This window comes from Simochromis diagramma, unplaced genomic scaffold, assembly GCF_900408965.1.
Source record: "Simochromis diagramma unplaced genomic scaffold, fSimDia1.1 OVJJ01000131.1, whole genome shotgun sequence".
Classification (NCBI taxonomy): domain Eukaryota; kingdom Metazoa; phylum Chordata; class Actinopteri; order Cichliformes; family Cichlidae; genus Simochromis; species Simochromis diagramma.
This window is the reverse complement of record NW_024387200.1, coordinates 9,413,861-9,441,396: the sequence shown is the minus strand read 5'-3', so window position 1 is coordinate 9,441,396 and position 27,536 is coordinate 9,413,861. Positions and strand designations below refer to the sequence as shown.

General features: G+C 43.8%; 3 protein-coding genes and 1 long non-coding RNA gene across 4 annotated transcripts in view; 2 read left to right on the top strand and 2 right to left on the bottom strand.

Moving 5' to 3' along the window:
* Positions 1-84: 84 nt before the first annotated feature.
* Positions 85-13,923, top strand: ndufaf2 (NADH:ubiquinone oxidoreductase complex assembly factor 2). Its single transcript, XM_040051077.1, has 4 exons — positions 85-316; positions 8,938-9,027; positions 10,055-10,095; positions 12,241-13,923. The coding sequence occupies exons 1-4, from the start codon at positions 202-204 to the stop codon at positions 12,484-12,486; spliced, it is 492 nt and encodes a 163-aa protein (XP_039907011.1). The 5' UTR covers positions 85-201; the 3' UTR covers positions 12,487-13,923.
* On the bottom strand, positions 309-22,015 carry LOC120745877. The gene is made up of 3 exons (XR_005698715.1): positions 21,480-22,015; positions 10,013-10,146; positions 309-647 (listed from the first exon to the last, which is right to left on the bottom strand). It is a non-coding gene; the product is annotated as an uncharacterized LOC120745877 (long non-coding RNA).
* smim15 (small integral membrane protein 15) lies at positions 15,047-18,205 on the bottom strand. The gene is made up of 2 exons (XM_040051079.1): positions 18,129-18,205; positions 15,047-15,529 (listed from the first exon to the last, which is right to left on the bottom strand). Exon 2 carries the CDS (start codon positions 15,500-15,502, stop codon positions 15,278-15,280), a length of 225 nt encoding a protein of 74 aa, XP_039907013.1. The 5' UTR covers positions 15,503-15,529; positions 18,129-18,205; the 3' UTR covers positions 15,047-15,277.
* The window catches only part of LOC120745871 (zinc finger SWIM domain-containing protein 6), a 47,738-nt gene continuing 42,115 nt past the window's right edge, over positions 21,914-27,536 (top strand). The window contains exon 1 of the mRNA XM_040051073.1: positions 21,914-22,445. Within this exon, the coding sequence (XP_039907007.1) occupies positions 22,013-22,445 (433 nt within the window). The 5' untranslated portion in view covers positions 21,914-22,012. The remainder of the gene's footprint in view (positions 22,446-27,536) is intronic.

Here is a 27,536-nt window from a genome sequence, read left to right as displayed (position 1 = left end):
TCTAAAGCATTCAACTACAGATGCGATGATTGGTGGGTCTGATACCGTCACCCAATCACAAAATAGTTTGTTCATTCTGTTCCCAACCCATGAACCCTTGCATAAACGATCAGCGTGAGAGGACAAACAGCGGATAGAGGTGCATTAAACTATATTTATATATACTTATTCACACACAGGGGCTTTGGTTGGCCCTATAAGATGAGCCGGATTGCTGCAATCCTACGGCGTGGCTTCGGAGTAGTACGCGAGCACGTCGGGACCGATCATTTGGGGAACAAATATTACTTAATCCCAGAGCAGAAGACATGGACAGGTAAACTAACATGTGTGCTAACATTAGCACCTACAGCTTTAACTACTGTTTAACTACTGCTTCTTCCACTTTTAAATAGTTTATTAATGCTAGTTCAGTGCCCATGCATGTGACATGTCTTCTTTCTCATATGCACGTTAGCCTTGTAGTGTCATAAGATTGCCACTAGATGGCGTATTAGTCTTAATAACAACATTGTCGTATTGGATGGAAGATTTTATGCATATAGTGAAGGAGGACTTGCACAAAGATGTGTTGACAGTGGAGGATAGTTACGGATTGGGTGAGATGCAGGCAGATGATTCGCTGTGATGACCCCTGAAGAGAGCAGCTGAAAGAAGCAGAAGAAAAAGAAGACGTCCATGCTGCAGTAACTGCATTTAAGGTTTTTTGGCAGTGAAGTTTTCTGTGATGAGGTTTAAATACCTGGATTAGTTTAAATACCTGCGGTCAACCATGCAAAGCAATGGACAGTGGACAAGACAGGTGAAGAAGGGAATGCAGGCAGGGTGGAGTGGGTGCAGGCACCTGTCAAGGGTTGATTTGTGATAGAAGGATAGCAGCAAGCATGAAAGGGAAGGTTTACAAGATGGTGTAGTGAGATCTCGTGTGAGGGGTGGTGTGACAGAGGAGATTACTAGGTAAAGAGTGAAATGGAGGTGACCCCTGAAGGGAGCGGCCGAAAGAAGACATAAAAGAAGACGAGGCAGACAGTGCAGTGAGATTTTTGGCTGTTCCACTGTTGCAGATGAAATTGTTACTCAACTCTGTGGTGAGGATTTATAAGGTCATATATCCCTTCTCAGACGTGGCAGTTCTACGGTATGTAATGCTCAAGCCAAGCAGTAGAACTGTGTCAGGCCTGTGGGATGCCAGTGGTGTCCTTCACACCCTCTCTGACTGACTTAAAAGGGCAACAACATGCCTTGCAGGTCACAGAGCAGGACCTTTGTCTCCCTTGGACTGATATTGCTTAGAAAACATCAGAGACATCTGGCTTATTGATTCCAAAGGATTTTTCCAGAATCACTGCATGTGAGCAGGATTTGCTCTCCTACACAAGCTTGTGTTTGTCTCCCTCTCTCGGTCCCACATTTTACAGGCTAGATAAAGTTTTTTCTTTCACTTGCAGCGGGTGAATAGTCATTACACACCGAGGTGCTGTAAAAACAAAACAAAAAAACCCGAACTGCTTGTTTGTCTGCGTTTTTTTGGTTTGCTGAAGAGGAGCGAATACCTGGCAGGTTGCAAGCCTGCTTTCTTTTTCGACTGAACTTGACTTTGTGCTTCACCTTTTCTCAGCAGTTTGCGGGGAAACCTGCACCCACCTTGTATTTATAATTCATTACAAGGCCGCTTCTCTACCCCTGGCTGTCAGACTATTCAAATGAGACATCACAGCAGCCCATTTTTTGGCACGCTACAGGAAAAAGTGTTCACTGTCCCATCACAATGACTGACAGAGTAGAGAGGCTAGTTGGCTTATAGGAAAACTGGTACCTAGCAGACACCATCATGACTGCCAGACAGGCACGTATACAGTCTCATATATACATTCATAATAAACATAAAGGAATATATGGCAGACACATTTGCTTCCTTTTATTTCTGGCACTCAGCCTGTCCAGCCTTGTGGAACTAAAGCAGATGCATTATTCAGTCCATATATCTCGCTAAAGCGAGCTCTTTTTGATCTTAAACTGATAGGCCAAGAAGGGGCTTTAGGTTCTTTGGGCATGGACCGCAGGGCTTTCCACTGCAGCACATGAGTAGCAGTCGATGCAGGTGAGGCGGTCATCCTCCGGCATTATCTTCACTTCATTTTGTTCACCCCTAGTGCTCCTTCCATCCACCTCTACCTTTATCCATGCTTTCCTGGTTCCATTTTCTACCTCTCTCTCAGTCTGTTATCTTTAGAAATCTGGGGCATAAGCAATCCTGACAGCCAGGGGTGGTTTACATAGTAGCACGGTAATGGTTTCTAAGACGGAGAAGAAAAAGGAAACAACGTCTTTTTTGTGTGCATCTGTCCTATCTGATTTCAACAACTTCTTCTTAGGTTGCCCTTCTTATTTGCGTTCACGTAGCCCTTCCTTCCCTCGCCCCTCCCTTTCATCGCTGCCACTGGATTTTTCCTCCTTTGAAGTATTTCCAGTGAAGATTTCTATTCAAAACACTGGAGTATTTCAGCAGTGAGGAGGGCTAGACCCAGCAGAGAGCTTTCTAACCCCTTCTCCTCAGATGCTGCTCTTCATCAAAATGAAAGAGCCTGGGTCTGAAGCACTTGCCTTGAGAGAGAAAGAGCGAGAGTCTCTGTCTTTATAAAAAAGGTCGGGCTATAAAGGCCTACCGTGTGCTGCTGCTTCATAGAAAGAAATGCGCTATAGGCTGTGGAGGCCCAGCGATTGTTGTCTGTGGCAGAGCTACTAGAGAGCTACTGGCAATCTGGCCATTGGTCTTAGAAGGTCTTTGCTTCGGTGTTGTCTCCACAGAGCTAAATAGAGAATCTATATTCTTTCTTTCTGTGTGCATCTCTCCCCCGGGCCCGGCTCTTCCTCACGCTGCATGGGGCTCCATGTCATGCTGCCCAGATGAAAGCAAAGCATTCTGTGGATGGGCTCATTTGTCTTCGGCAGTGGGCCTGCAGCTTTGACGCCTGCCTTCCCTCCCTTTATTTAGTAAGAGAGGCGCGCTGACATTATCGGCCGCTGCAGGCACATTTGAAAATAATTGCCTGTATGATTGCTATTTTTCTTACCTCTTTGAGGAGGTGTAGCCTTTGTCTTGGAATCAATGGCTGCTCAATACTGGACAGGGGAAAGGCAGTTTCCTTTCATGTCTCAGTGAAAAGGATGTATTTTTAGCGCTATTCATTTTCGCAGTGTGTGCCATGCAGTTTTAATCTATTGGTCCTCTACGCTGCACGGAGAATGGAAGAGATTCAGAGGTGCGCCACGCTGTTGCAGAGAAAAGATGCATTGACTTGTCGTCCTATCACTATCCCTCTTTCTTTGTCTATTATTTATTTGATTCCCCAGCTCTGTTCTATGAAGTGAAAAACTGAAAAGGCCTCAGTTCTGCTATTTCAGGATGGGCGACTCTGGGGACCGAGGGAGGAGGTGTGCGCTTTTTGCACTGGCGTACGCGTATTTGATTGTGTGTGGATGTCTTTAAGTGAAATGACAGCTACACACTTTGTGTACTATCAGCTTTGTATTTAAAAAAAAAAAAGGAAGAAGAAGAAGATCTGCCATTGTGTGTTTTCTCTCCACTTCATGCCCTAACACACTTAAGACAACAACAGATGGCTGTGTGTCATCAGAGCGTTGATTCAAGCCGCATATTTCCACAGAAAGGAGTCACAGCGGAGAGCGACGAGGGTCCAAATGGCTGTTTATTCTGCCACGACTCATCCCCAGAGTGTGATGAAGGAAGGTCTACCCTAGAGTAGGACACCAAGTCGGCGTTTGCCACGGTGCAGCTACGTCCAGAGACGCCACAGTAAATCACGCTAATTGATGAGCAGCTTTGCAATGCTCGCGGTTTAAATGAAGGTTGTTTAATCATTATAGGCTTTAGCTCATCTTGGTGTATACTGGCAGGGTCCTTCTAGGCATTTTAATGTCTCTAAAAATGGCTGCCAAGTGTGTATTTGTATGTGTATCTGGTTGTACATCATGGAGTGGCTTAACTACTTCATTAAAAAGGCATTTGAAAGGATAGAGGCTGAAAATGAGAGATGGGAACATTTATTTTCTATGGCGGAACATTTCAAGTGGGCCTCGATCCAATATTAGGGGTTTAAGTGGCATTTCGCAGGTCCATTAACCACTGCCTATCTGCAGTAGGACTGTATCTGTAATACATTAAGTCTGAATGTCAGTTGCATTGTTTTCACATCTTCCAAACGGACATCTTGCCAACAGAAGAAAGACAGCAAAACGGATTTAAAGAAATGTTGCCAGATGACCCAGATGTGATTCACATCCAGCACGGTCACAGCTCTGCGCGGTAAGATAGCCAGCGAGGTGTTTTGACACCTCGGGGGTCTTTGTCGGTCAGAAACTCAACCAGGAAGGCTGACAGACAGGCCAGCGCACAAGCAGCCTGCCACTGCTCATTCAATTCAGAATATTTTAATAAAGCAGACAGGCAGAGAGAAATAAGGTGAGGAGTATGGGAGAAAAGATAAGGGCGAGGGAGACTCGCGGAGGGTGGAGAAGAAGGTGGGTAACAGGAAAGTGAGTGACAAAGAACAAAGGGAAAGCTGACATATGGGGTGAAATTATAGAGTGTGGGGAGAATGGAGAGAGTAAAAGTGAAAGAAGGGTATCCTGACAGAAAGAGGGTGAAATGAGTGGGTGGAACAGGCGGGCAGATAGAGGGGGAGAGAGGGGAGGTGGGGATAGGTTAACGCGGAGAAACAGTGGGGGGACTCAAGGTGCAATGGAGGGAAAAGGAAGAGGGCTGGATGGGAGTGATGCGGGTGAATAGAAAGGGGTGGACAGCTTGGTGTATGGACATCACACAGATGGGCCTCTTAGGAGCCGCTGAGGTAGCAAAGGGCTCCATGCCGCTCCACAGCCTTACAAAGGACGCTGACTTCCTGGCTCACTACATTCCTTTTTTATAACCACTGGGCAGGAAGGAAACTTGAATTTGGGTGGTCTTGGGCAGACGGTGCCACGGTATCTCCACTAGCCTTAAGCTTTTAGTTAAAAGTAAAAACACAGGGGAAATCCAAGTATTCCTCTTAAAGCGCTACTACTTCGATATGAGTTGTTCTCCCCTGTTCCTGCAGTGAGGCGCTCCAAGCCTCAGCGGGATCGACGGCAACAGGGACAAACAGAACGAGGGCTGAATGGAACTGAAAGCAGCGGCAGGAAGCCTAATTTAGACCTAAGCTCCTCCTCCCAGCTGAACTGATGCAAAACAGCGACTGGCCTTTTCCCTCTAAACCGCATCCTGCATCACTTGGCTCTGGGCTAATGGGTAACCATGGTTACAGGCCTCACACATCCCCTCCATTTTTTTTTTTCCCAGGGAAAGAAATTGGAGTGAGGGAGTTGTGGGGGCTGTCCATATTGTTACCTGCTTGCCCTTGTATCCCTGAAGCTTATCGGATCACTCCATCTTCATAAAGCTGTCCATTACGATGCACGTACTGGTCCCCCATTCCTCTCCAGCAGCACAGAGAGGAATAAACGAAGCTCAAATACTGCTCGCTGCTTCAGGGTGGCTTTTTTTGTTTCTGCACTGAACCAGGCCTAAAAATCTCTGGTTCGCCTCCCACAAGCACAAGGAGTGGAAGGAGAAAAAACAAAAAAAACAAGCCTCTTTCTGCTGAGATGTTGTTGCAGTTTTTTTTAAAGTCTGCAGTTTTTTTAAAGTCTGCATTACAATTCAGACCCACAAAGCTGGGGTCCGATGCAGAGAGCTCATTCAGCTGCATCCTGTCTACGTTAAAGGACTCTCATTACCCGGATGTTGCAAATCGAAGTGCGTTCCCTTGACATCCGCGTCTGTAATGAAAAACGGAGTGCGGGAGAAAAGTGTGCAGTGGAGGCGACAGCGCAAGATGCCTGGAATGACATTGTGGAGGTGAAAAACCTCTCAGGTCGCCCTCAGCGGTACTCACCTGGGAGCTGATGTGTGAAGTTGGGTGTGTGCGTGTGTGTGTGTGTGTGTTGAAGCAGGTGATGGAGTTTAGCGGGGTGTGTTCGGGGTTCAAAGAGCAGCCCTCGGAGCGCATCATGTCTTATTTTAACGAGTGGGAAGGATTGAAGTGTGGCTGCCACAGCAACCCCCCTCTGTCACCTCCCTTCCTTCTTTCCTTCCTTCCTTTTCCTCTCCCATCCCTCCCCCACAGGTTCCACAGCTAGGCTCACAGATGAGTCGCGTTCAGACAGGTGAGATGGCTCATGAATATTTATGCAGTGGGATTTCATTCCTGTTGCCGGTGGCCCCTCCCCTTCTCCAACGCAGCACTGCGTTTGTCCTTCACGGTAAGAGGCAGCGTCCTCGCTCCTGTCCCTCAGGTTAATCTGCCTGCTCTCCAGCCAGTTGTGCGTACGCGCGCGCGTCCGTGGTTGTGCGCATTTGACTGGTAAGTAGGTTTCCCCTAGTGAGTGATGAGAAGGCAGACCTGTCACAAGGGGGCCCGCCGAGATGGAGAGCTCCCAACACCCTTCATACCTCACTTTCTCTCTCCCACCGCTCTCTTGCTCTCTCTAAAGGTGGGGGAGTAGGTGTGTGCAAGGCTGAAGTGCGAAGCAGAAAGATGGCTTACACCTGGTCTGATGACTGTATGTGTCAGGAATCCTAAAGTCTATAGACTCCAGTAAAGCTCACACTAACGATATATAACTGAGATATTTTAGGTACAAACACAGACGAATATGAATGATATGAAAAGAGATGATTTGTAAATATGGTCATTTTTATTGTTGTTGGCAGTTTGGTTATGATACATTAATTAAAAAGTAAGGCTGTATGCTCTAATTGTAGTTCTAATACTGCGTATTCTTATATCAGCTGTTGTAGAAGCAGTACGGCAGTATGACTATGGCCCGTGTCTCTGTGTTTGTGCATGTTTCATTTCATAGCCGTACAAGAACAGCGATTACCTACAGAGGGAGATTCACCATATCAGACTGACACACCTCCACCCAACACGTATGTGATGGGAGGATCGGTCGTGTTTCATAAATATATGTACATACTGTATTTGTTATTTAAATGCGGGGATAAAGGCTGTGGTGGAAGGGGTTTAGTCATGCTGCAAAAAGCAACAAGACAAGAGGACAGCCATGTTGGAGTGTGACGGAGAGTAAAGGGGGAGGATGCAACCCAGTGAAGAGCGATGGAGACAGAGAGAGACAAAGTGGGTGCCTCTCTTTATGCTTATTAGCCAGGCATTAGCTGCAGCTAAGCACATTGCTTGTGGGGACTGTAATATAATTGTACCATTTTTGTCTGCTGCCACCCACACCCCATGCAAATATGGATATGATCTGTTCATAATTAGCATACCTGTTAAATGCATTTGTTAGTATTGCCTGGAGAGCACAGCATTTTTGCTTGCTGGCAGTTGTTTTTGTTGTGCTATCGTGTGTGTGTGTGGGGGGGGGGGGGTTTCGAGGAAAGTATTTCTCAGAAGACATTTTAAGGCATGAATGTAAATAAGTGACAATGTTTTTTTGCACATTGCCCGGGTTTAAAGTATGCAGTGTTTTGTCAGACCTGGATACCACTAAAATAAAGCTGCAAAACTGGAGCCTGTGGGGCCCTATAGTGACAATCTAGTGGGAACCAAGGCAGAACCAACGCAATAGTAGCCTAATTAGATGACCTGATTACTATATAGGCTGGATAAAGTATGGAAAGGAATCATCCTCATAAGAAGTAATTACAGAAGGGAACATGGATGAAAAATGCTTTTGTCTTCCCCAAAACGAACTTGAGCGGGACAAATACATTTCAGTGACACAAGTGAAGCAAACACACAGTCGACACTTTCTTCTTCTTCTTCTTCTTCTTTTTTTTTTTTCCAGGATGTCATCATTTATCCATCCCAGTGCCATAGCTATCTGTTATGGCTGAAGTAAACATTAAGGCCATCAGTCTGCAGTGTGCATGGAGGTGGTTGCCTCCATTTGTCCATGTCCAGTCAGCTGCGGAGAAACTGTGATGGATTCCTGACAGATTGTCTGTGTTTTGGAGCGTGTTGTTTTCCTTGCCCATCCATTTCTCTCCTTCTAGCCATGTTTGCCATGCATCATCACTCTCCCTCCTTCCACCTCCTCTTTCTTTTGCCTCATCATTTCTCAGAGGGATGGAAGCGATAGGATAGACACCCGGCTACCTGTGAGGAGAAACTATGGAAACACAGCGCTTGTTATTAGTGAACACTGTGTGACGCTCTGTAGCACCACCCAAAGACATACACAACTGGGTCTTTTTTTTTTTTTTTTAAATTCTCTTGCTCTCTCTCTCTCTCTTATTCTGCCTATATCACTCTCCGTTGCTCCTGCCACCATCTCCGTGTCATTGTGTGCCAGCCCGACTTGTCTAATCAGCAGATTTGTCCAAAATAATTGGCGGTGGCCTTGCTGCTAGCGAGCGTTGTGCTGTATACAGATAGGGAAAGGAGCACTTAATATTCCACGCAGCTCGTGCCTCTCCTGTTCTCTGTCATATCTGACCTCTTTTGTCTCCCGCTCGGCTTGATGTTGATTTTGGAGGGCATTGTTAGCCGGAGAGCTGTGATTGGAAGAGGTTGTCAGTGAGGGGGGCTGTGGTTGGTTGGTTTAAAGGAAGGCTGATTTGCATAAAGGCTTAGCCCAGATTTAGAGCCACTCAGCAAGATCTGAGGAGAAGGGCCCGAGGGCCGCGAGGTAATCATCCATGGCCTGTCACGGTGCTGTCATCCCTCTGCGTATTTGTGTGTCTGTCTGTATCTGTGCGTCTGCGTGAGCAGGAGACTGAGAGCATTGTGTCTGCGCTTTGTGTTTGTCCTGTTTCGCGTTTTGTATGCATCGTTGTTGGGTGTCTCTATCTCACTCTTGTTTCCTCATGCTGTCTTTTTTTTTTTTTTTCTTTGCTTTTGTTTTTTTTTCCAGGAAGGATTGTCCGTGCCAAGCGGATAGTAGAAGCAGCCAATGCTAAAGAATATGAATATATGGAAGGCAGCATTCCGATGGAGTGGGACGGTAAGTCTGGGCAGTAGCATCACTGTTACATATTTTAACTATCACTAACATGGATAAATGGCAGTGTTTATAAAAGAGTTATCCGGGAGAGTTTATTTAAAAGGAAAAAAAAAGCGCTGCACAAATAAACTGGAGTGACATATTCATGGTTGCATCTTTTGGGGCCTCAGCTAATCCACTGATTTGTTTTTTTCTTTTCCCCCAAACTGGAAGATGGAGTTTGGGGGCGGGGTTGTGAAAAGGGTATTCATGAGTTTATCAAAGATGCCTTCTGCTGGTGTTATACAACCGTACCATAAAATAGTGTTTCAAATTTCTTACAACTGGATACAAACTGTTCCCTCTGTCTCAGACTGGCTTTATCCACCTTAAACCCCTCATCCTGCTTCGCCCCATCCCTCATGCATTTTCATCAGGATGCAAATAAGAAAGGGATAAAAGAGGCCCAGAATCCCCGTGCTAGCTGGAGGAAGAGTTACAAAATCTCTCTCGCTCTTTCTTGCTGGCTCCCTTTACCCTTCTGTGCTGTGCAGCCAGCTCAGCCAAAATAGAGCTTCTTAAAAAGAAGAAGTGTGTGGGGGGGGACAGACAGACACAGTTCTGCTCGGGAGGAAGAAGAAGGACAGAGGTATTGATGAAGAATGACAGAGTGTGTGCTTTCAAATTCAAAGATCAGAGCAGATCCCCTCTTTCCCCTCTGAGATGCAGAGCCCGATGGCCCTGTTCTGCCTACACTAAAGCAGTATTAGCGTTTTGAGTTTGCCATGTGTATAACTCTGGATGTTTTCCCTATAGTGTGCTAAGTAAAATGAAACAAAACAAACCAAAAAAAAAACCCGCATACAGTCCCCAAGCTAGTTTGGTTACCCGGTAGTTACGCTGAGCTACTGAAGTGCCCCTGAAACTCTGTGATGCTATAGTTGCAGCTTTTAAATATGACTGCAGGTTGTGTTTGTGCAGCATATGTTTGTGTGGGTGTTCTCACTCGTCTTATTTCTGCTCTCTCCTCCTCCTGCTTCTCCTCCAGCTTGGATCCGAGGCAGACGGAAGGAGCCCCCCTCCATCGAGGTACGTCTCCACCCAGCCTCCCCACTGTGCTGATGGTTGGACTCTGGGGGACTGGTTACAAGGGAGGGAAAGAAGCAAAGATGGGAAGGAGAAAGGCTTTGATTTGTTTTATCTTACAGTCTCGAACTGAATCCGGGAACTTTGGGGGACAGGTGTTAAAATAAACAGCAGCTGAAGTGCATTGATGGTGAGGCTGAGAGCAAAATCAGCCTCTGAACAAGGGGCTCACTGACACCATGTCCTAGTTTACTTTCTTTCTCCTTTTTTTTCCAGCAGAAGCCTGCATCTTGCCTTTTTTGTGTTTTATTTCTGGCAGCCTGTGAGATGGGAATGGTGAAGGAGTGCAGTTTTTTCCCCCTTGTGTACCTCTCACTGGGTTTATTGCTCTTTAAATGTGAGAATGCTGGAAATTATTTGGCCTGTGAAATGTAGGTCTATAGGAAATCCCTTGGAAGGCCAATACCCAGGCACTCTTTCTATCTCTCTGTCCACTCTGCCTGCCAGTAGCCAATGCCATCCCCTGCCTCTACTGCCAGAACATTCTCTTCCAATTTTCTGCCTCGCGTCTGCCCAATAGCTGCCATCGACAGCTGGACAGTGTTGATGTGGCCAAGGCTTCACTCCCCGCACATTACCCTACCCCTTGTCACGCTCCCTCTTTTCCCGGTCCAAGCCGACATAAATTGATTGGATTAAATCCTGTCATTAACAGGCTGGAAAAGCAGCTCAGTATGTTTGTCTCCCTCCCCAAAGCAGGGCTTTTTGGCCACAGCTCTCCCCTCTCTTTTCCAGTCCTTCATTTCAGCCAGCACACAACAGCATTATGCCCATTCCTCCCTTCCTTTCTGGCTCCTTGAGCTAGGGCGAGGCTAACATCACTGGACACTAACAGCGGCTCAAGTGGGTAACTATTCCACCAGTGGACTGTGACCAGTTTATAACTGTTTCCATGGAGTGGTTTATATTGCGAATGTCTCCTGTCATGTTAGCTTACCGATGTGTTCCAAGTACTACATTTTTAACCAGGTTTTATTGGACCAATCCAGGTTAACTGAACACGTTTGTTATTCTTCTGGTGAATGCCCTACTTCATACTGGACACGTGCACACATTTGTTCCTGGAAGCTTCCCAGTGCAGCTTAATTTCTCCTTTAACTTTGACTGGTGAGCAGCTGATGCTCTAAGACGAAACAGAGATAGTCGATTAAGGAGTGGAAATTATCACCGCTTGAGTTTTGCAGGAGAGTTTGGAGTTTCCAGCAAGTAGGACATACTCAGATTTTCCTATCTTCACGAAACTGCCAGCTCAAGATTTCCAACACCACAATCAGATAATGTCCAGCTGGGTGGGTGATGCAAATGGATAGAGTGTCAGAGATGTTGCGTGCCCTCGTGATCTCAGGAGCTCATTGTAACTTATTGTTAAGAGGTTCCAAAGAGTGCAGTGTTATACATTCACAAAGCAGAAGTGGTCTATTTTTAATCTTCTCTTTCTCTGTTGAGTTTCACTGAGCTGAAACCTGCAGAAAACACTGCTAGTCAGCTAGTCCTGAAAATGTTGACTGAAGTTAATCTATTTCCTTTGTTAAAGCCAGCTTTCTTCTGACTGGTTGCTGCTTGCAAACAAGTAAACGTTAAAAGTGTTTGGGGCTTCTGGGCTTAAAGACAGAGCTGTTTGCCTAAACTCACTGCATCCAGGATACCTGCTCTCGCTGACATCATAGAGAGCTGAGAATTAAAAAAAACTGTAAGAAACAGAGACATAAGTGCAGTCTGAAGTCTGAGCTTGACCCCCAGACTTCAGACTGCTTATCCATATACAAAACCTGGAGCCTCAGTCTCTCTAAAAGCATAATAGGGTAAATTATTATATAATAAATGAATAAGCTTATGACATTTATCTGAGTCCTGGTCAGGGGAATTATTGCTTCTAATTATTATTGTTATAGTCTATATCTAGAAACCACTGATACAAGTATTATTTGAATTATTATTATTAGTCAGAAATATCCTCATGGGATTTCCATTATTCTGTGACATTTAAAATGGTGTTCAGCTGCACTGTGTGCAGTATTGAAAATGTCTTAGAATTTGACGATGGCTGCAGAAACCCTGAGTATCCACGTATGTTTGTGCATTTTATAGGAGCTGCTGAAGAACGAGTCCAACAGGGAGCAGATAAAAACAAAAGCCAAGGAGGTGGAGGAGAAAGATCGGGCTCTGCTGGCTAAAGAGTACAAGGAGGGTCTGGTGGCGACTCCAGCGAGGACTGTGGCCAAGGGCCACGCAGCTGCCACCAGCTTCGACAAGCAAGAATTCAACGAGGAACCAACCAGCACTGCAAACACGTTCCAGCCTGGCTCCTGGATGCCCACTTCCAAGAAAGACTAATCCAATCAACAAAAAGGGGCCCTACAATAAAATTACTTGAGATTTAATATATATATATATACACACACATGAGAGTATCCATCACTTATCTTGAAGTTGAATTAAACTAAGTTCATGCTGGTGAAAGACTAAATGATAAAAAAACTAAACAAAATGAATAAATTGCACTGAGTACAACTACAAACATCTTTCAGGGAAAGTGAAATAAGTATAATTATTAAATGTGGTTACATTAAATGAACTGTTGTCTCTTTGTTAAAGAATATTGATTTGAAGATCACAAATAATAATAATAATTAATAATGTTGCAGTTTATGGATTTAAAGACATTCTTCTCTCACTTATGTTGACAGCATATGTTGGGCAGACACGGTTCTGCATAAAGTCTTGAGCTACTCCTGATTTCTTTATTTTGCTGGGAAACTGGGAAATAGATGCAGCAATTTATCTGAAATGTGCAAACCTATAAAAATACAGTAAACTAGGCAAAATAGTCGATATTTGGTATTCCTGCCTTTATTCTTCAGAACAGCCTGAACTCTTTTAGGCAGGTTTTCCTTGTAATCTCTACAGGAATACTTCTTGAAGGACATTTAAAGCTCTTCTTTGGATGTTGGCTGCTTTTTGCTCTGTTTTCTGTCCCGATGATCCCACCCTGCTTCAGTAATATTGAGGTTCGGGCTCTGGGGAGACCAATCCATGACTGATAGTGTTCCATTGTGTGTTTTTTTTCTATCCACGTATATTTTTTACTGCATTTGAAATGCATTTGGGATGATTTTCATGCTGAACAACGGTATTGCATGGAGGATCATAATCTGATGTTCGTAATTCCATCAGTTTTATCAAGATCTCCAACATCACTGGTTGAAACGCAGCTCCAAACCATGACAGAGCCTGTGCTGTGTTTTGCAGATGGCTGTAGATGTTCACTGTCGTATCTCTCTCCTGACCTCCTCTGTACAATGCTCATGACGATTTAACCCAAAAATGTCAAATTTGCATTCATCACTGAATTTTCAGTCTAGTTCTTGTAGAATAACTCAGCCTTTTCTTCCTGTTTCTCTTTAAGCATAGATTCCTCACAGCCACCCTTCCACTGAGACCATTTATGATGAGACTTTTGCATCTGTGTCAGATCTTTGCTGCATTTTTTCCCCCATTTCTTAAGGACATAACTTTCAGATACCGATCATCTTCGATAGATAGTTTTGTTTAAGGCTGTCACTTCTTCTTTTGTCCAGATTCTTTAAGGGCAAACTGCTCAGCATGCCAAAATATTCCTATTTGTCACCCTGTTGTTGCAAAAATACTATTTTACACCTCTCCAAACTGTGTTGTCTTTGGCAGTTTTCATAGATTCTACTACAGAAATGGTAATTATGTATTTTTGTGACAGGCTGCTAGTAATAAAGTGCCTAGAGGTACAATTTGAAATTGGGTTTTTTTTCTTTGTTATGTGTAGACACAACAGTGGTTCATCCCTAAAGTTATAGGAGTCTTTTAATGCTTGGATGATTCATTGTAAAGTTAGTGGCTTACCAAATTTTTTAAAAGTCCTCTGAAATGGTCAAAGATATACTTTTGCTCTTTTTATTGGATACTAAGTAGAGATGGACAGGAAATTGGGGAGAAAGAGAGGGGAAGACAAGATTTTTGCACTGTACTGTACTAGTTAAAAGAGCAGTAAGGTCTAATGTTAGCTTAAAACAGTCTTCCTTCTCATGTCTGTCATTCTAAACGCAGTCATGAGACATCAGTTCTCTGAACGCAGGGAAGTAAAACTAAGAAACAGAAAACAGTTACACTAAACTGCTTTGACTGCCTCTTTATAGGCTCACGAGTACTCAAAGCCAGTCGCCACCCATAAAAATACCAACCCCTGTGGACTTTTGAATGTTTTATTTTACAACACTGAATCAAAGCGAAGGTTCACTTTCTACTTATAAACAAAAATAAAAAATGTCTAATAAAATGAGCAACGGTCTGCATCAAAATTAAAAGCATACAGTGCATGAAGCACGAGTTGTTTAATATGTAATCCTGGTTTACTATTTTTAAATTGATATTTAATAAAGGCACACCTGTTAAATATTACTTTTCACCTTCCTGTACCGCAGATCATGCTGATTTGTTTGATGCTTTTATATTTTAGAACTCCATAATCAACAATAAGACCTTGCACATACAGGAGTATTACCCTTAAATGCACTTGCTGTCACCTTACTGAACATTGCGAGCCTACTTTTTTGAATTTGTGGTAGTGTATTTTATTACCAGCCCTCTGATTCAGTGTTTATGGGTAAATAAGTACACAGCATAATATTAAATCCAAAAAAAGGAAGCTTTCTTACCAACCATGAAAATTTTATTGATCATAAAGTAATCATTTGGATAGCTTGCAAGTTATCAAGCTTAAAAAGTTCCATTATTCTCATTATGTCATCATTTCAGCAAAACAGGGATGCCAACAATGGAATGCAAGGTGTTGCAACAGCTGCACGATATAACAGCAGGTCACTGTATAAAAACGTTATACAGATGACTACTGTGCTGTTGCTGACCAAAGTCCCACTGAGACAAGCTTCCTCAGGGCAGTACTGTCCATCAGCACTGTTAAGTCTGTGGGGCCAGCATCCCTCCTCCTACCCTGGACATGAGGGTTAGTGGCCCTGTGCTGAGAGTAGGTCTGGGAGAAGGAAGGGCACCGTGTCATTGTTTAGAAAAGGAGGCCTGCGAGCGTGATGGTTTGCTCGTCCTTTGCAACGCCCCTATCCTAGCCCTCGCCGGCTCAGTCTTTCTTGGTCCTCTTGGCTTTGGCTATGTTTTCCTGACGTTTCTGCTTCTTCTTCTGTTCGCGGTCACGTGCCTCGATCATCTTGGCCAGCTTCCAGGACAGCAGAGCGCTGGCAATGAAGAGAGGGGTGAGAGCCAGTATGATAGTTGTGAGAAAACCATAGGGGTCTTTGGCAGCCCACTCCACCACATACTCTGCCCATGCTTGCACGTCGATCATCCTGTTCAGGAACGATGAGGCTCAGACCTGAGAAAGATGGCCACGAGAGAAAGCTGTGAATATGTGCGATATGTCATACTCAAAACATATGTGTATATTCAAATATTACAAAAGGGGGAGTATGCTTTATGGACAACTTTCAGAATGCACTTAAAGAAAAGTTAAACATAAAGTTGTTTATAGGTTTTAGTCTTAGTTGCTCTTTTATATCATCATATATCTTTGGTTTGTAAACTGTTGGTTCCCCAAAGAGTAACTTGGCAGCATTACAATCAACTCTCAAATCAACACAGATATCATTTCATTTTTCTGAAAGGTAAGATTAACCAATTGTTGTATTAACTAGTAAATACACTGATCAAGGATACCATTATGACCACTAGCAGGTAAAGTGAATAAAACTGATTACATCTTCATCATGGCACGTGTTGTTGGTCGGGATATATTAGGGAATAAATGAACATCGTCTCCTCGTGGTCGATGTGTTAGTAGCAGGTAAAATGGGCGGGTGTTAGGATTTGAGCGAGTTCTTTTTCCAAGGGCCAAACTGTGACAGCTAGACGACCGGGTCAGTTCATCTCCAAAACTGCAGCTCTTGTGAGGAGTTCCTGGTCTGCATTGGTCAGTATCTATCAAAAGTGGTCCAAGGAAGGAACAGTGGTGAACCAGTGGTCGGGAATGTTCTGCTGGGAAACATTGGGTGGATGTTACTTTGGCACCTACCTAAGCATTGTTGCAGACCATGCACACTATTTCATGGTAATGTTATTCTATGACAGCTGTGGCCTCTTTCAGCAGGATAATGTGCAGTGCCACAAAGCAAAAATGCTGCTTGAAAAATGTAATGAGGAGCACACCAACGAGTTTGAGGTGTTGACTTGGCCTGTGGATTCTCCAGATCTCAGTCCAATCGACCATCTGTTGGATGTGCTGGACAAACAAGTCCAATCCATGCCCCACCTCGCAATTTACGGGACCTAAAAGATCTGTTGTTAACATCTTAATGCCAGATACCACAGCACAGGGGTCTCAACAGGTCAGGACTGTTTTGGCAACAAAAGGGTGCTCAACACAATATTAGGTGGTCATAATGTTATGTCTGATCAGTGTATATCACCTAACAATGTGAGGTACTTTTTAAAATTGTAGCAAGAAAAAAAATCTAGAACTGAATAAATGGAGAGAAACCTGGGAGGTGTTCAAGCAGCAACTGCATTATAACACAAAAACATGTCTCACTCTCCTGTCATATACCAAACACAACCTCCCAGCATCCACCTGCAGGCTCCCAGAGGATGTGTACACACCACACATATTTGCAGGGAGTGATAAGTCTTATCAGATACGACAGCAAGACATTAATGAGTTAAGTAAAGACATTTAAACAGAAATAAAGAGATCCAATGCTGGTGAGACAAATGCAAGTTCTAGAATTAAATATTTCTAACACACTGATAAGGAGGAAAGTCTAATTCTGTTACTTTAGCAATCCTAAGCTTGATATCAGATCAAACTGGAACCATACAGTCTCATGGACCATACAGTCGCTGATCCTCACAAGCATGTCCGATCTTGGTGGAAGAACGCCTCACTTACACATTTGTTTAATATAATATTGCCAAAACACCTGAAAGATCCATCTGGACACTGTTGAACTGCTGTCCTCAGATGTTTAAGTACATTTAAAACAAGAACAAACATGTAGAAAAAAGCTACAACAGCACTAAACACTGCTGAAACCGAACCTTGCAAGATAATTGTTTTGCATGTGTGATATGTGTGTTTTACCTTCTTTTTTATGATTACTTTTAGAAATTTCTGTGTGTATTTATAGACTTTTTTTTTATAAATAATTACAATGGGAATACTTTCAAGCCTTTTTTTTCCAGACCTTTGCACTGCACCCGATTTCGTTGTACATGTGCAATGACAACATTATTATTAGTTTAACTGCGGTCCTTTTACCCAAACACAGTCAGTAACTTTGTCAAAGTGCCATGAATAAGAGGACAACAGAGGCGCACTTCTTTCATTGCACACGGACCAGCTGGGCTGTAGTTAGCCCCAAAGGATCATTCAGAGCAAGAAAGTACAGCGAAGTCTTTTTTTTTTTTATGTTTGATTACAGTTACAAACGTCAAATGGACTTAGATGATCTGTTAGATAACTGAAGTTATCCCCAAAGACTTCAGTTCCCACAGTTTTCGTGTATCGTCCCTACGACAGTGAAAAGATTTAGGGCGCCATTCAACAGGAGTCATTTGTAAAGCGCTCCGACCAGCGGCACACAAGCAGCTAATGACCAACGACTAACTAACTAGCTAACCAACTAACCACAGTCTCTAGCTACAACCTTAAGACATCAAGTTATGCGAGCAATTTTAATGTGTATGCATATAGGAACAGATATGCATTTCTTAGACGCGGATGAAACATTTAGTTTGATTTCTACTGCCGCTAGCTAGCCCACCCGTGCATTAAGGCCTGACTTTTCGATACAAGAGCACTTACTCTCGGTTAAACAGTAAAACGACCGTCTAAATGAACGCAACAAACCGCCTAATTTATGTTTTCAAAACAGTTAGTCCTGATAAAACTCAGAGTGGCATAAAATACACCAACTTACCAAAATGAACGGAGATTTGTGTTTGTATCCGCGATAAACTACCCAGCTCCTCCTTGTTCCGGGAAGTGGAACTGGTGTGGCAATGTGGCATTCAGGTGATATCGGCAAAATGTAAAAACAAGAAAAAAACATTGGTTTTTGTTTGTCTTCGTGAATTATTCTAAATGTGTAACACTTTCACTAATATTAGATGCCAAATATAAATAAATATCTAAATATAGATAAGATAAATACCCTTCTGTGTTGCATTTGCAGACCGTCAATACCAAAAATGCACCGGTATAACTTATGTAGAACAAGCCAAATCGTTCAAATATAATTCAGAACGTAATTGTAATTCCAGCTTAATATGTTTTTTTTTTATCTTTACTTAAAAGGGTATGAAATTGTCTGAAATTTGTAATTTTTTCTGTTTCCCCGCTAGAAGTTTTCTAAATTACACTTAATCGGTATTATTTGAATGCACCATGAGTTCTCGCTTGTGGTTGGACATGACGAGATTCCTTGGTTATTGGGATATGTAGTCCTCTGTACCATCAAGCTATAGGAATGACTCTAAAATCTAAATATATTTAATACATTTATTTGCCAGTTGCTCTCAAGAAAATTAAGGAACATTTAGTTTAGATTACCTTATTTATACTCTAGTTGGAGGTTGCCTGTTATGTCCATCAGTATCAAATTGCTCAAAAGAAACACGGAAACGCAGCAGACTATGCAATAAAGACATATAGAACAATTTATAAACTATATATATATATATATATATATATATATATATATATATATATATATATATATATATATATATATATATATATATATATATATATAAAGCTGAAATGTCTGATTGTGTGTGGAGCTGTTCTATGTGGAGAATAAAGCAAATGATAACTGTGTTAAAATAAAATAAAAAGGCTTCATTGGCCCTCTGAGAAAGATGACTAACATAACAAAGGAGGACCTGCTGGCTTTGTGAACTTCCTGTGGGGAAGTATTGAAACCAAATCAGGTTAGGCCACATCTGCTCCGTCCATACGGCATGGATCACTTTCAGAGCAGTTCAAAGGCCAGCCTTTTAGACTTACTCACAGAGCAATGAGAGGGGCAGCTGGGAACACATGCGGCAGGCAGACACATTGCAAACACACATTCTGGTATACCAGTGTAGTTTTGAGCCAACTTTTATAGACAATTTAGAAAAACATACCCCAACCTGGCAGCTTTTCTTTGTTACTTGCTTATAACAATTAACTTCTGTAGTGGCTCATCATACAGGAAAAACCAGGGGGCAACAGCAGCCACACCCTAACCCCTGATGAGTATTCTACCCCTATAAAATTGGGGGGCCCCTTTCATGACACACAGACATGGAACTAGCATTATCAACAGACAGGGTGGGAGCCAGTAAAAATGAGTGTACCACAGTTTGTGGTTAACTGGCTACACTAATCCATGTGTCATAAGTGTTTCAAGAAAGAAACACACTAGGTCTGGCTCTCCTATGAGAATTTTCTAGCATTTCTTTTCCTTTTTTTTTTGTTTGGCAGAATGATAGACTGAAATACAGGAAAGAGTAAAAAGAAGATAACGTGATGGCTATGAGAACTTTAAAAAAACACACAAAAGCCTAAAAGTTATACCTATAGCTATCTAGAACTACAGTTGTGGCCGGTACTGTCTTAGTAATGTGAGGCTTTCAATGACTTCTTTGGACTGTACTTTTTTTCCCAGGGTGGAATAAAAAACAAGAACTGAGTGCATAAGTTTGAAATTATTTAGAATTGTTACTAATCCACACAGGGCCAAACCCCTTAATGGATTAATGCCATTAACATTTTGTGAAATGCCCCTCAACGCCTTCCACAGATGTTTCTGGTAGCTGTTAACAAGCTTCTGGTATAATCCTTTATGTATATCTCACAACTCTTCTTGGAAGAATTTGTAGAGGCCCTTCCAGAGTTTGATTTATCTACTCCAAAACCAGTTTTGATTTGTTTGGGATCATTGTCCTGTTGGAACACCCAATTCTATGCAAGTTTTAACTGTCCAGCTGGTGATTTGAGGTGAATTTCAAGAATTTGGAAGTAGCACTCCTTAATTACTCTACTCCACTTTGTGCAATGTACTAGTGTCACCTTCAGCATCCCCAGAACATGATGCTACCACCACCATGCTTGGGAGAGTGAATAGGTTTGAAAGTTTCACCTTTACTCTGCCAAACCTACCTTTTGTAATTGTGGCCTAATTGCTCAATCTTTATTTATTCTGACCATCAAACTTTTCTTCGGAAGGTATCTTGCTTTTTCATGTAGGCAGCTGCAAATTTCAGTCTATAGATTTTGGAACAGGGAGTTCTTTCTTTGTCAGTGCATTCGTGGTCCATGGTGATGTAAAACTGGCTTCACTTTGGGCAGTGATGCTGGTATTCCAGCAGTTTCCAGTTCATGGCAGGTTTGAGCCTCGGATGGTTCCTGGGTTGTTTCTGAACATCCTAACAAATTTCCTGCCATCTGAGGGTGGCGGTTTGGGTCTTTCCAGTCCTCGACAAAGTGTTGACATGTCTGAATAATTTGTGCTTATGTACAGTTGTTGGAATTGATGATCTTGGATCATCATTGGATCATCTGCAGTTGTTTAGAAATTCCCCTATGAGACCTTCCCAACTTGTTTAAATTAGATCTTCACTGAGGACCTTGGACTTTCCTATAGTTTTGAGTACTGCTGTGTCAAACAAATCCTTTTGATGCAGACAAAGAAAGTCAATAGGGCTTGGAATCATCAAGTTAAAAGACACTGTAGAACCTTCAGAACCACTTATTAAAATATTGATGTGAGTGTATGAATATATTTGAACCTGTATGTTTACTTTGACCCTGTGTGGATTAGAGAAAACCCAAAACAAACTGAAACTTGAGCAAACAATTTTTGTCGTTTTGAAGTCTTCAAAGATTCATGCAGTGCAATCATTCCACCCTGGAAAAAAGAAAAGTTCAAAGAAATTGTTAAAAGCCCCAAATTACCACTACATCGGTGCCCAGGATAAAACTTCTACTTCGAACTAGAACTCTAAAAAACACTACCTTGATAGCATCAATGACCCGTATACCTGGTAGTATCTTAAGTTACCGCAACCAAACTTTTGGACTTATTTTCTCAGACTTTATGTATCCAAGCAACAATTATACTGATCTCCAAGTAAAAAATCAATAGAGTCACCCCTTAAAATAAATAATATAGGCAAAAAGCTTGTCTTTCATGAGTGCATATGATTACTTGTCAATTGGCTGCACCATATAAGAGCTGATGTGACTACAGAGGACAGGCATGTCCACCTTCATATGTTCTTACCCTCTGCGGCCTGACAGCTGAAACCACTTTTGGACTAAAAAGCCGCAAAAACAACGATCAAGTTGTTATTGAAGAAGCTGGAGCCCGGGGTGGTAGCTGAGGCTCCAAAGGAAAAAAAAAAGTCAGTTTTCTTGCCCCCTTTTACCCCTGTGGGAAACTGCGAGGCCGCCCCTGGATTAAGTCCCCGCCTTTAAACTCAAATAAGAAGGAAACTTCAAAGGCCGTCGGCCGCCGGGGCTCCACCCTCGCGCTCCCGAAAAGCTTCACAAAGGATTTGCCGACGTTCGGGAATTCCGCCTCCAGTTCCTTTTATAGCGCCACTCGTGCGCTGGCAGCTCTCCAGAATCCCGCCCATCCGGTTACTTTGACAACACAAAGGACTTCACGGAACTCACAAGCTCCGCCCACTTTTCCAAATAAGGGCAGTCTCTCCATGTACGGCAAACAATCGGTGCGAGATTGCCCTTTTCTCTTCCTTATCCCGTTTATATGATCGGAGAGGAACTGCGCTTCAGGTTGGAAGCGGTGCGAACATGGCCGAGCGAGTCCAGCAGCCCCCAGCCAAGAGGCTCTGCTGCCGGCCCGGCTACAACCCGGCGTGCAGGCAGGGGCAGCGGGCTGGAGGTGTCCTGTGTGGCGGCGCGGGGTCCGCTCCGGGAGGGTCGGGAAATGGGAAAACGCACAACCCCGAGTCGTTGCTCGATATCGCGGCTCGCAGAGTCGCGGAGAAGTGGCCGTTCCAGAGGGTGGAGGAGCGGTTCGAAAGGATCCCGGAGCCCGTCCAGCGGAGGATCGTATATTGGTCTTTCCCGAGAAGCGAGAAGGAGATCTGTATGTATTCCTCTTTCAACGCTGGAGGAGAGGAAAGTGGAACTAGCGGGGACAATAATGACGAGACCCAGCTGCCTTTCCTACGGGGTGTCACTCTGTTGGAGGGTGGCTGGGTGGACAACGTATTGCAAGTCGGTGAGTGGACCATAGCGTTAGAGTAACGCAGGAAAACAGCATATAACCAACAAAACACCCAACTAGCACTGTTTGCCTTTTCCATTGGAGCCATGCCAGACTTTTAAAGGGCTCGTGTTTGCCTCCCTTAGTCTCGTCTATTATAAACAATGCAGGGTATTTCCACACCAGTCTACCCTATAGCTGTGTGTGAGAGCAGCCTATTTTCAGACAAGCCCGTAATAGTAGCCCACTTCTTCTTGTTTTTACCCACTGAGCTGCGCGCATTGAATGGCCCACAGCCATCCCAATTGGAAGCTTAGCACTTTGTTCCTATTTTTGTGTCTTTCTAGCTCTCCATGCCCCCACCGATGGGTACGCAGACAAAAGCCCCCTATATCTTTTCACCGCTGGCTAAATAGACGATATTTAGAAAGGGTGGGAGGGACGGTGATTTAAAGCCACAGTGCTTCTGTTTTGTTTGCCAAACACCTTTGTGAGACGGACTGAAGTCTTTCTTTCTGCCTTTCCAATATTCACTTAAAGCCCAAGCTATATGCACGGGGTAATGACAAATATGTTTTTCCCCCTTGGCGGCATTATTTTTGGTAAAGCTCGGGGTAATTAGAGGTGCTATAGGCTCAGCAACCCCCTGGCTGGCTGGCTGGCTGGCTGCCTTTGCCAGAGCCACAATATTTCACTGCAATCGTCAGTGCAATAGACTCAGCTGTCAATCCGACTCCCCACCCTTGGAAACGGTTCAGGATTCTAATCCCATTACCCTCCCCAGTTCATCTGAATCTTAATGCATTCTGCAAACAAGATTTTATGCATGATCTTCTTCCTCCTCCCTCCCTCCCTCTCCATCTCTCTCTCTTCCCCCTCCTTGTTCCCTCTTCCTCTCTCACTTCTTGGCTTACTATCCCTCCAAAGAATCTGTGTGGAGATGGCTTCAGCTCTTGTGGGCTCAGAGAATGTGCAGTGCACAATAGTAGCCATGGAGTAGGCAGACAGGAAGGCAGCTCTCCCTCCCTCTCTCTGGCCTGTTTACCAGATTCCCCAGCATTAGTCTCATTTATGGGCTCGGTCATTTGGGGCTTTAGGAAGCAAAGCACTCAGCTTAGGGTTAAATAAAAAGTGTGAGGCGTCAGCGAGGTATATGTAAGCAGTGTGTGTGTGTGTGTGTGCTTTGGGAAATAGTGACAGGCAGGGTAACGAGGTCATTTACTGTGGCCATGCATGTGCTTCTGTCTGCTTTAAAGAGATGGAAAAGTGTGTCAGAGTGTGTGTGTGGGCTTGATAAACACAGAGGGAAATTGTACATGCATCTCTCTCCCTCTGTGTGTGTGTGTGTCTGAGTCTGCATGGGCTGTCAGTCTCATCCCGCATGCTCACAGAGAGTGGAGAATGACAGGCGAGTACACAGCAGGAGGAGGGCATGTTATGCTGATTGCAATTTTCACCCCAGAATTTTTTATTTTTTTAAAGCTTGGGAAGATAAAGCCAGGAAGAGAAAATGATAAATAAAAGATGCAATCTACTCCAGGGGACAGGCAGCCACTGGAGGATGAGGGCTTAAAAGCAGGGCAGCGTGGGAGGGGGGAGGCTGTCAGCCACATCACACACCACATGTATTGGCCCATCAAACACATACAGTGGGTCTGGCCTGAAAAACAGTGCAGGGTGGCTGTTAGGGCGTGTATGTGTGCGCACACAAGCGTATATGCATGCATGACTTTGTGTGGCTTCTTGTGTGCAAATGTGTGTGCTGTCAGTGGGATGGGATTCAGTGTTGATGATGAAAGACAGTAGAGCAGTAGAATAGATGCAGAGGTTATTGTGTATGGGGGTTGGGGGGGGGGGGGGGGGCTAATATACTTGAATGGATCTGCTGTCGCTGTATTCCGCTCCTTCCCCTCCCATCCCGTCCTCTACCTCCCTCTCTCCCAAGTGAGCAGCTATAAAACTCTCCATATTTACTCCCCTAAGGCCAACTACCAGCCCCCAGTCTCCTGTGATTATTTATCTTTTTCTCAAAGACATTAATCACAAGCCTTTTTCCTTTTTTTTTGGGTCCCTCCATCTCTTTCCATACATCAGTGCTATGGAGAGAATGGATAGGGGGATGGCGCTTAAGGGGAAGAGCAATAGATCGGGTGATATCAAGAAAAAGAGGGGAAGCCTAGAGGGAAAATGTGGGTGGAAAATGCAAAAGAGGAAAGAAGCATTGAAATGGTGATTGCAAGAGAAGGGAGATGCATGAAAGTAAAGAATGAAGTGCGGAAAAAGGGGGAGAGAGTGAGATGGATGGCTCGCTCTCTCTCCCATGCGGGCTCATCTGTTCCAATGCCAGCCTCTGAGATAAATTTTCATATACGAAATTCAGGCGTTATCTTAGCGGTCCACTGCTCCTCGGTTATAGCAGCGTTATAACAACCCGGCTTCGGTATTTTTGCGCTCCTCACTGATGTTCAGGTCAGCCACAGAGCAGGTGTCGGACCACATACCTAACCTTAACCTCTAAAGGCTTCTGTGTGTAATAATACATGAAAAACTGCAAACGAACAGCATTAAATATGCATCTTGCTTTGGAAAGCAGTCCCCCTAACAGCAGCTGTCTGTCATAAAAAATTACATTGTCATGAGGTGATCACAGAAACATCAGTAAATCTCACCAGTGGTGCCAAATTTTGAATCTTTTTTTAGCTTGTCAATCACACTGTACCGTGTGGCAACTGAGCATCATTTACCGGTATAGAAAACTTCTAGACCAGCCTGTTCTGATCACAGCATCTGTTCTCTGGTCCCCTTGTGTAATTTAGACTCAGCGGCTCATCTTCCTGAAAAGGAAGGCTAGTGTTATTGTGCCCCATCCTCTAATTATAGAATTCTAATCCTATGGCTGTAACATGGCATGACAAAGCATGTTTGCACTTCATTACCCTCCTTCCTGTTTTAGTCCTCCAGCATGGGTCAAGTTCATCCCCGCTGCTGTCATTTATTCAAGACTTGTACCTTTCCCTTGAACTCTCATCCCTGTGTTTCTAAACCCTCCCACCCCCCCGTCTGCCTCCAGGGCTTTGTACTAAGAGTTAAAAAGGAAAAACCCCATAACTCACCACCGTACACACCACCACCTTCCTATCCTGTTACCGTAAGCCCCCATGTCCCCGAGGAGTGACATACTGATGCCTGGCATATGTCGCTCTCTGCGTCGTCATTAGCATAGTCTACGCGGGACAGCCTGTTTATCCAGCTCCGCTTGTTAGGCTAATTTTTTTTTTTCTTCCACATGAAGCTACATGTCATTTTTATCATCCTTACTGCCCCAAATCTGAGTGATGAGGCGGACACTTTGAGGGCGCTTTAAATTAAACTTGAATGAAAGTAGATACGCCATAACCTGTGGACCATTTTGCTGTGTTTTCCATGGTGGTGTTATCGGACTAAATGGCCTGTAATATTTTGCCTTGGCCCTGCCAAAAATATCACTGAGTGTCCATGGCAGTCATGCTGGTGTAAGTGTGAATGTCATCCTCCCCGACTCCACCTAATCCACAGATAAACTGTTAGGTGTGTGTGTGTGTGTCTGTGGGTATGTTTGCATATATGTGTGTCTTGTCTTTTGCTTCTGCATGCTCATAACTCAGGTTAATTTGTTCACGCTCTGGAGAATCTTAATTAGGTTTCTGCGTCATCTGCTCTCACCAACGCTCCGTTTTCTTCCTTCTTTTAGAAAAAAAATAAAAAATAAGTCATGATGTCAATGAAACAGTGAAATAACAACCAGGCGAACCACCCGCCTGGTTGTTATTTCACCTGTTTTTTGATTGTTTGTTTGTTTTTAAACCTCTTCCTATTTGTCACATGGAGAAAATCATAACACAGACTCTGCTTAAATTGTCTGTGTGGCTCCATTATTGTGCACCATGGGTGTGTTAGTGGAGATGCTGCACAAAAACTTTATTTAACATTCGGCCAATATGAGACGACAATACAACATACAGAGAACAGCATTTAAACAAAAGGCTTGGTAAAAACAATGAAGGTTTGCACACATTGTTAAGCTATTGCTGGTATGACAATGCCGAAGAGAAATATTTTACAAAGTTGAAGGAACACAAGCTTGTTTGTGCAAGAACAGACTCATGGATCCACATCTTTTTTTTCCCCTATGCACTTCTTTTGAGCTAAGGATTCACAAGGCTTTTTAAAAGAGCTTCTTCGGGGCCCACATCGACAAGCATTCAAACATTCTGTCCACAAAGGTGCAGAATTTAAGATGCGCAACGCAAATCTTGCAGGAGCATGTCGTCTGCGAGACGCTATCGGGCTGAGCGTTAAGGCTGTTTTTGTTGGGTGAGGGCTTATTCTTTTTGTTTGTGTGTGGGCTGTTTCTTTTCATGTGGGTGGATCTGGTTTTATTTTCCTGTTAGGTTAGAGAGTTCCTTTATCTTTTTTACAATGCCCGTCGAGAATGAGCCCACATGCCCACCGCTGAAGACAGGGAGAGCTAGAGAGAGAGAGAGAGACTGAGCATTATTCGAATATTCTGGGAGGCCATACTGCTGTAAAGAGGCAGAAATTGTGATGCCGGACTTAAAGAAATGCTGTCACAATAGAATTCAGAGGCTTTTCAAAATTATTCCCCATGAAGGTTTTGTGCTTTCCTATAAAGCAAAAGTTCTTTTAGAGGATTCTGTGAAAGTCAGGGTTATCAGATGTCTGTAGATCAAGCTTGAAGGTGATAGCGACGAGGGAGCAGTGATCCTGGATCCGGTGCATAGGTCTACCCCTAGGCATATGACTAACCCTGGGCTTGTATCGTCATGGAAACATGCCTGAGCCTAGAGCTAGTGTAAACATCTGGCTGTCCAAGAGGGAGCGAGAGGGGCAGCAACTGCGTCCATGTGAAGAGAAGTGGAGTCTTTAAAGAGAGCGCTCTCTCTCTCCGTCTGGCTTTGTGTATCTGAGCCTGGGAGAAGGAGATTCCAGGGCCTTGTCTCATTATGTTGGCCGAATGGAAAGAAGATAGGATACCTTTCAGCTGTCGTGTAATGGAAACACGTTAGCTTAGTACCTCCGCGTGTGTGTGTGCGCGAGTGTGTGCAC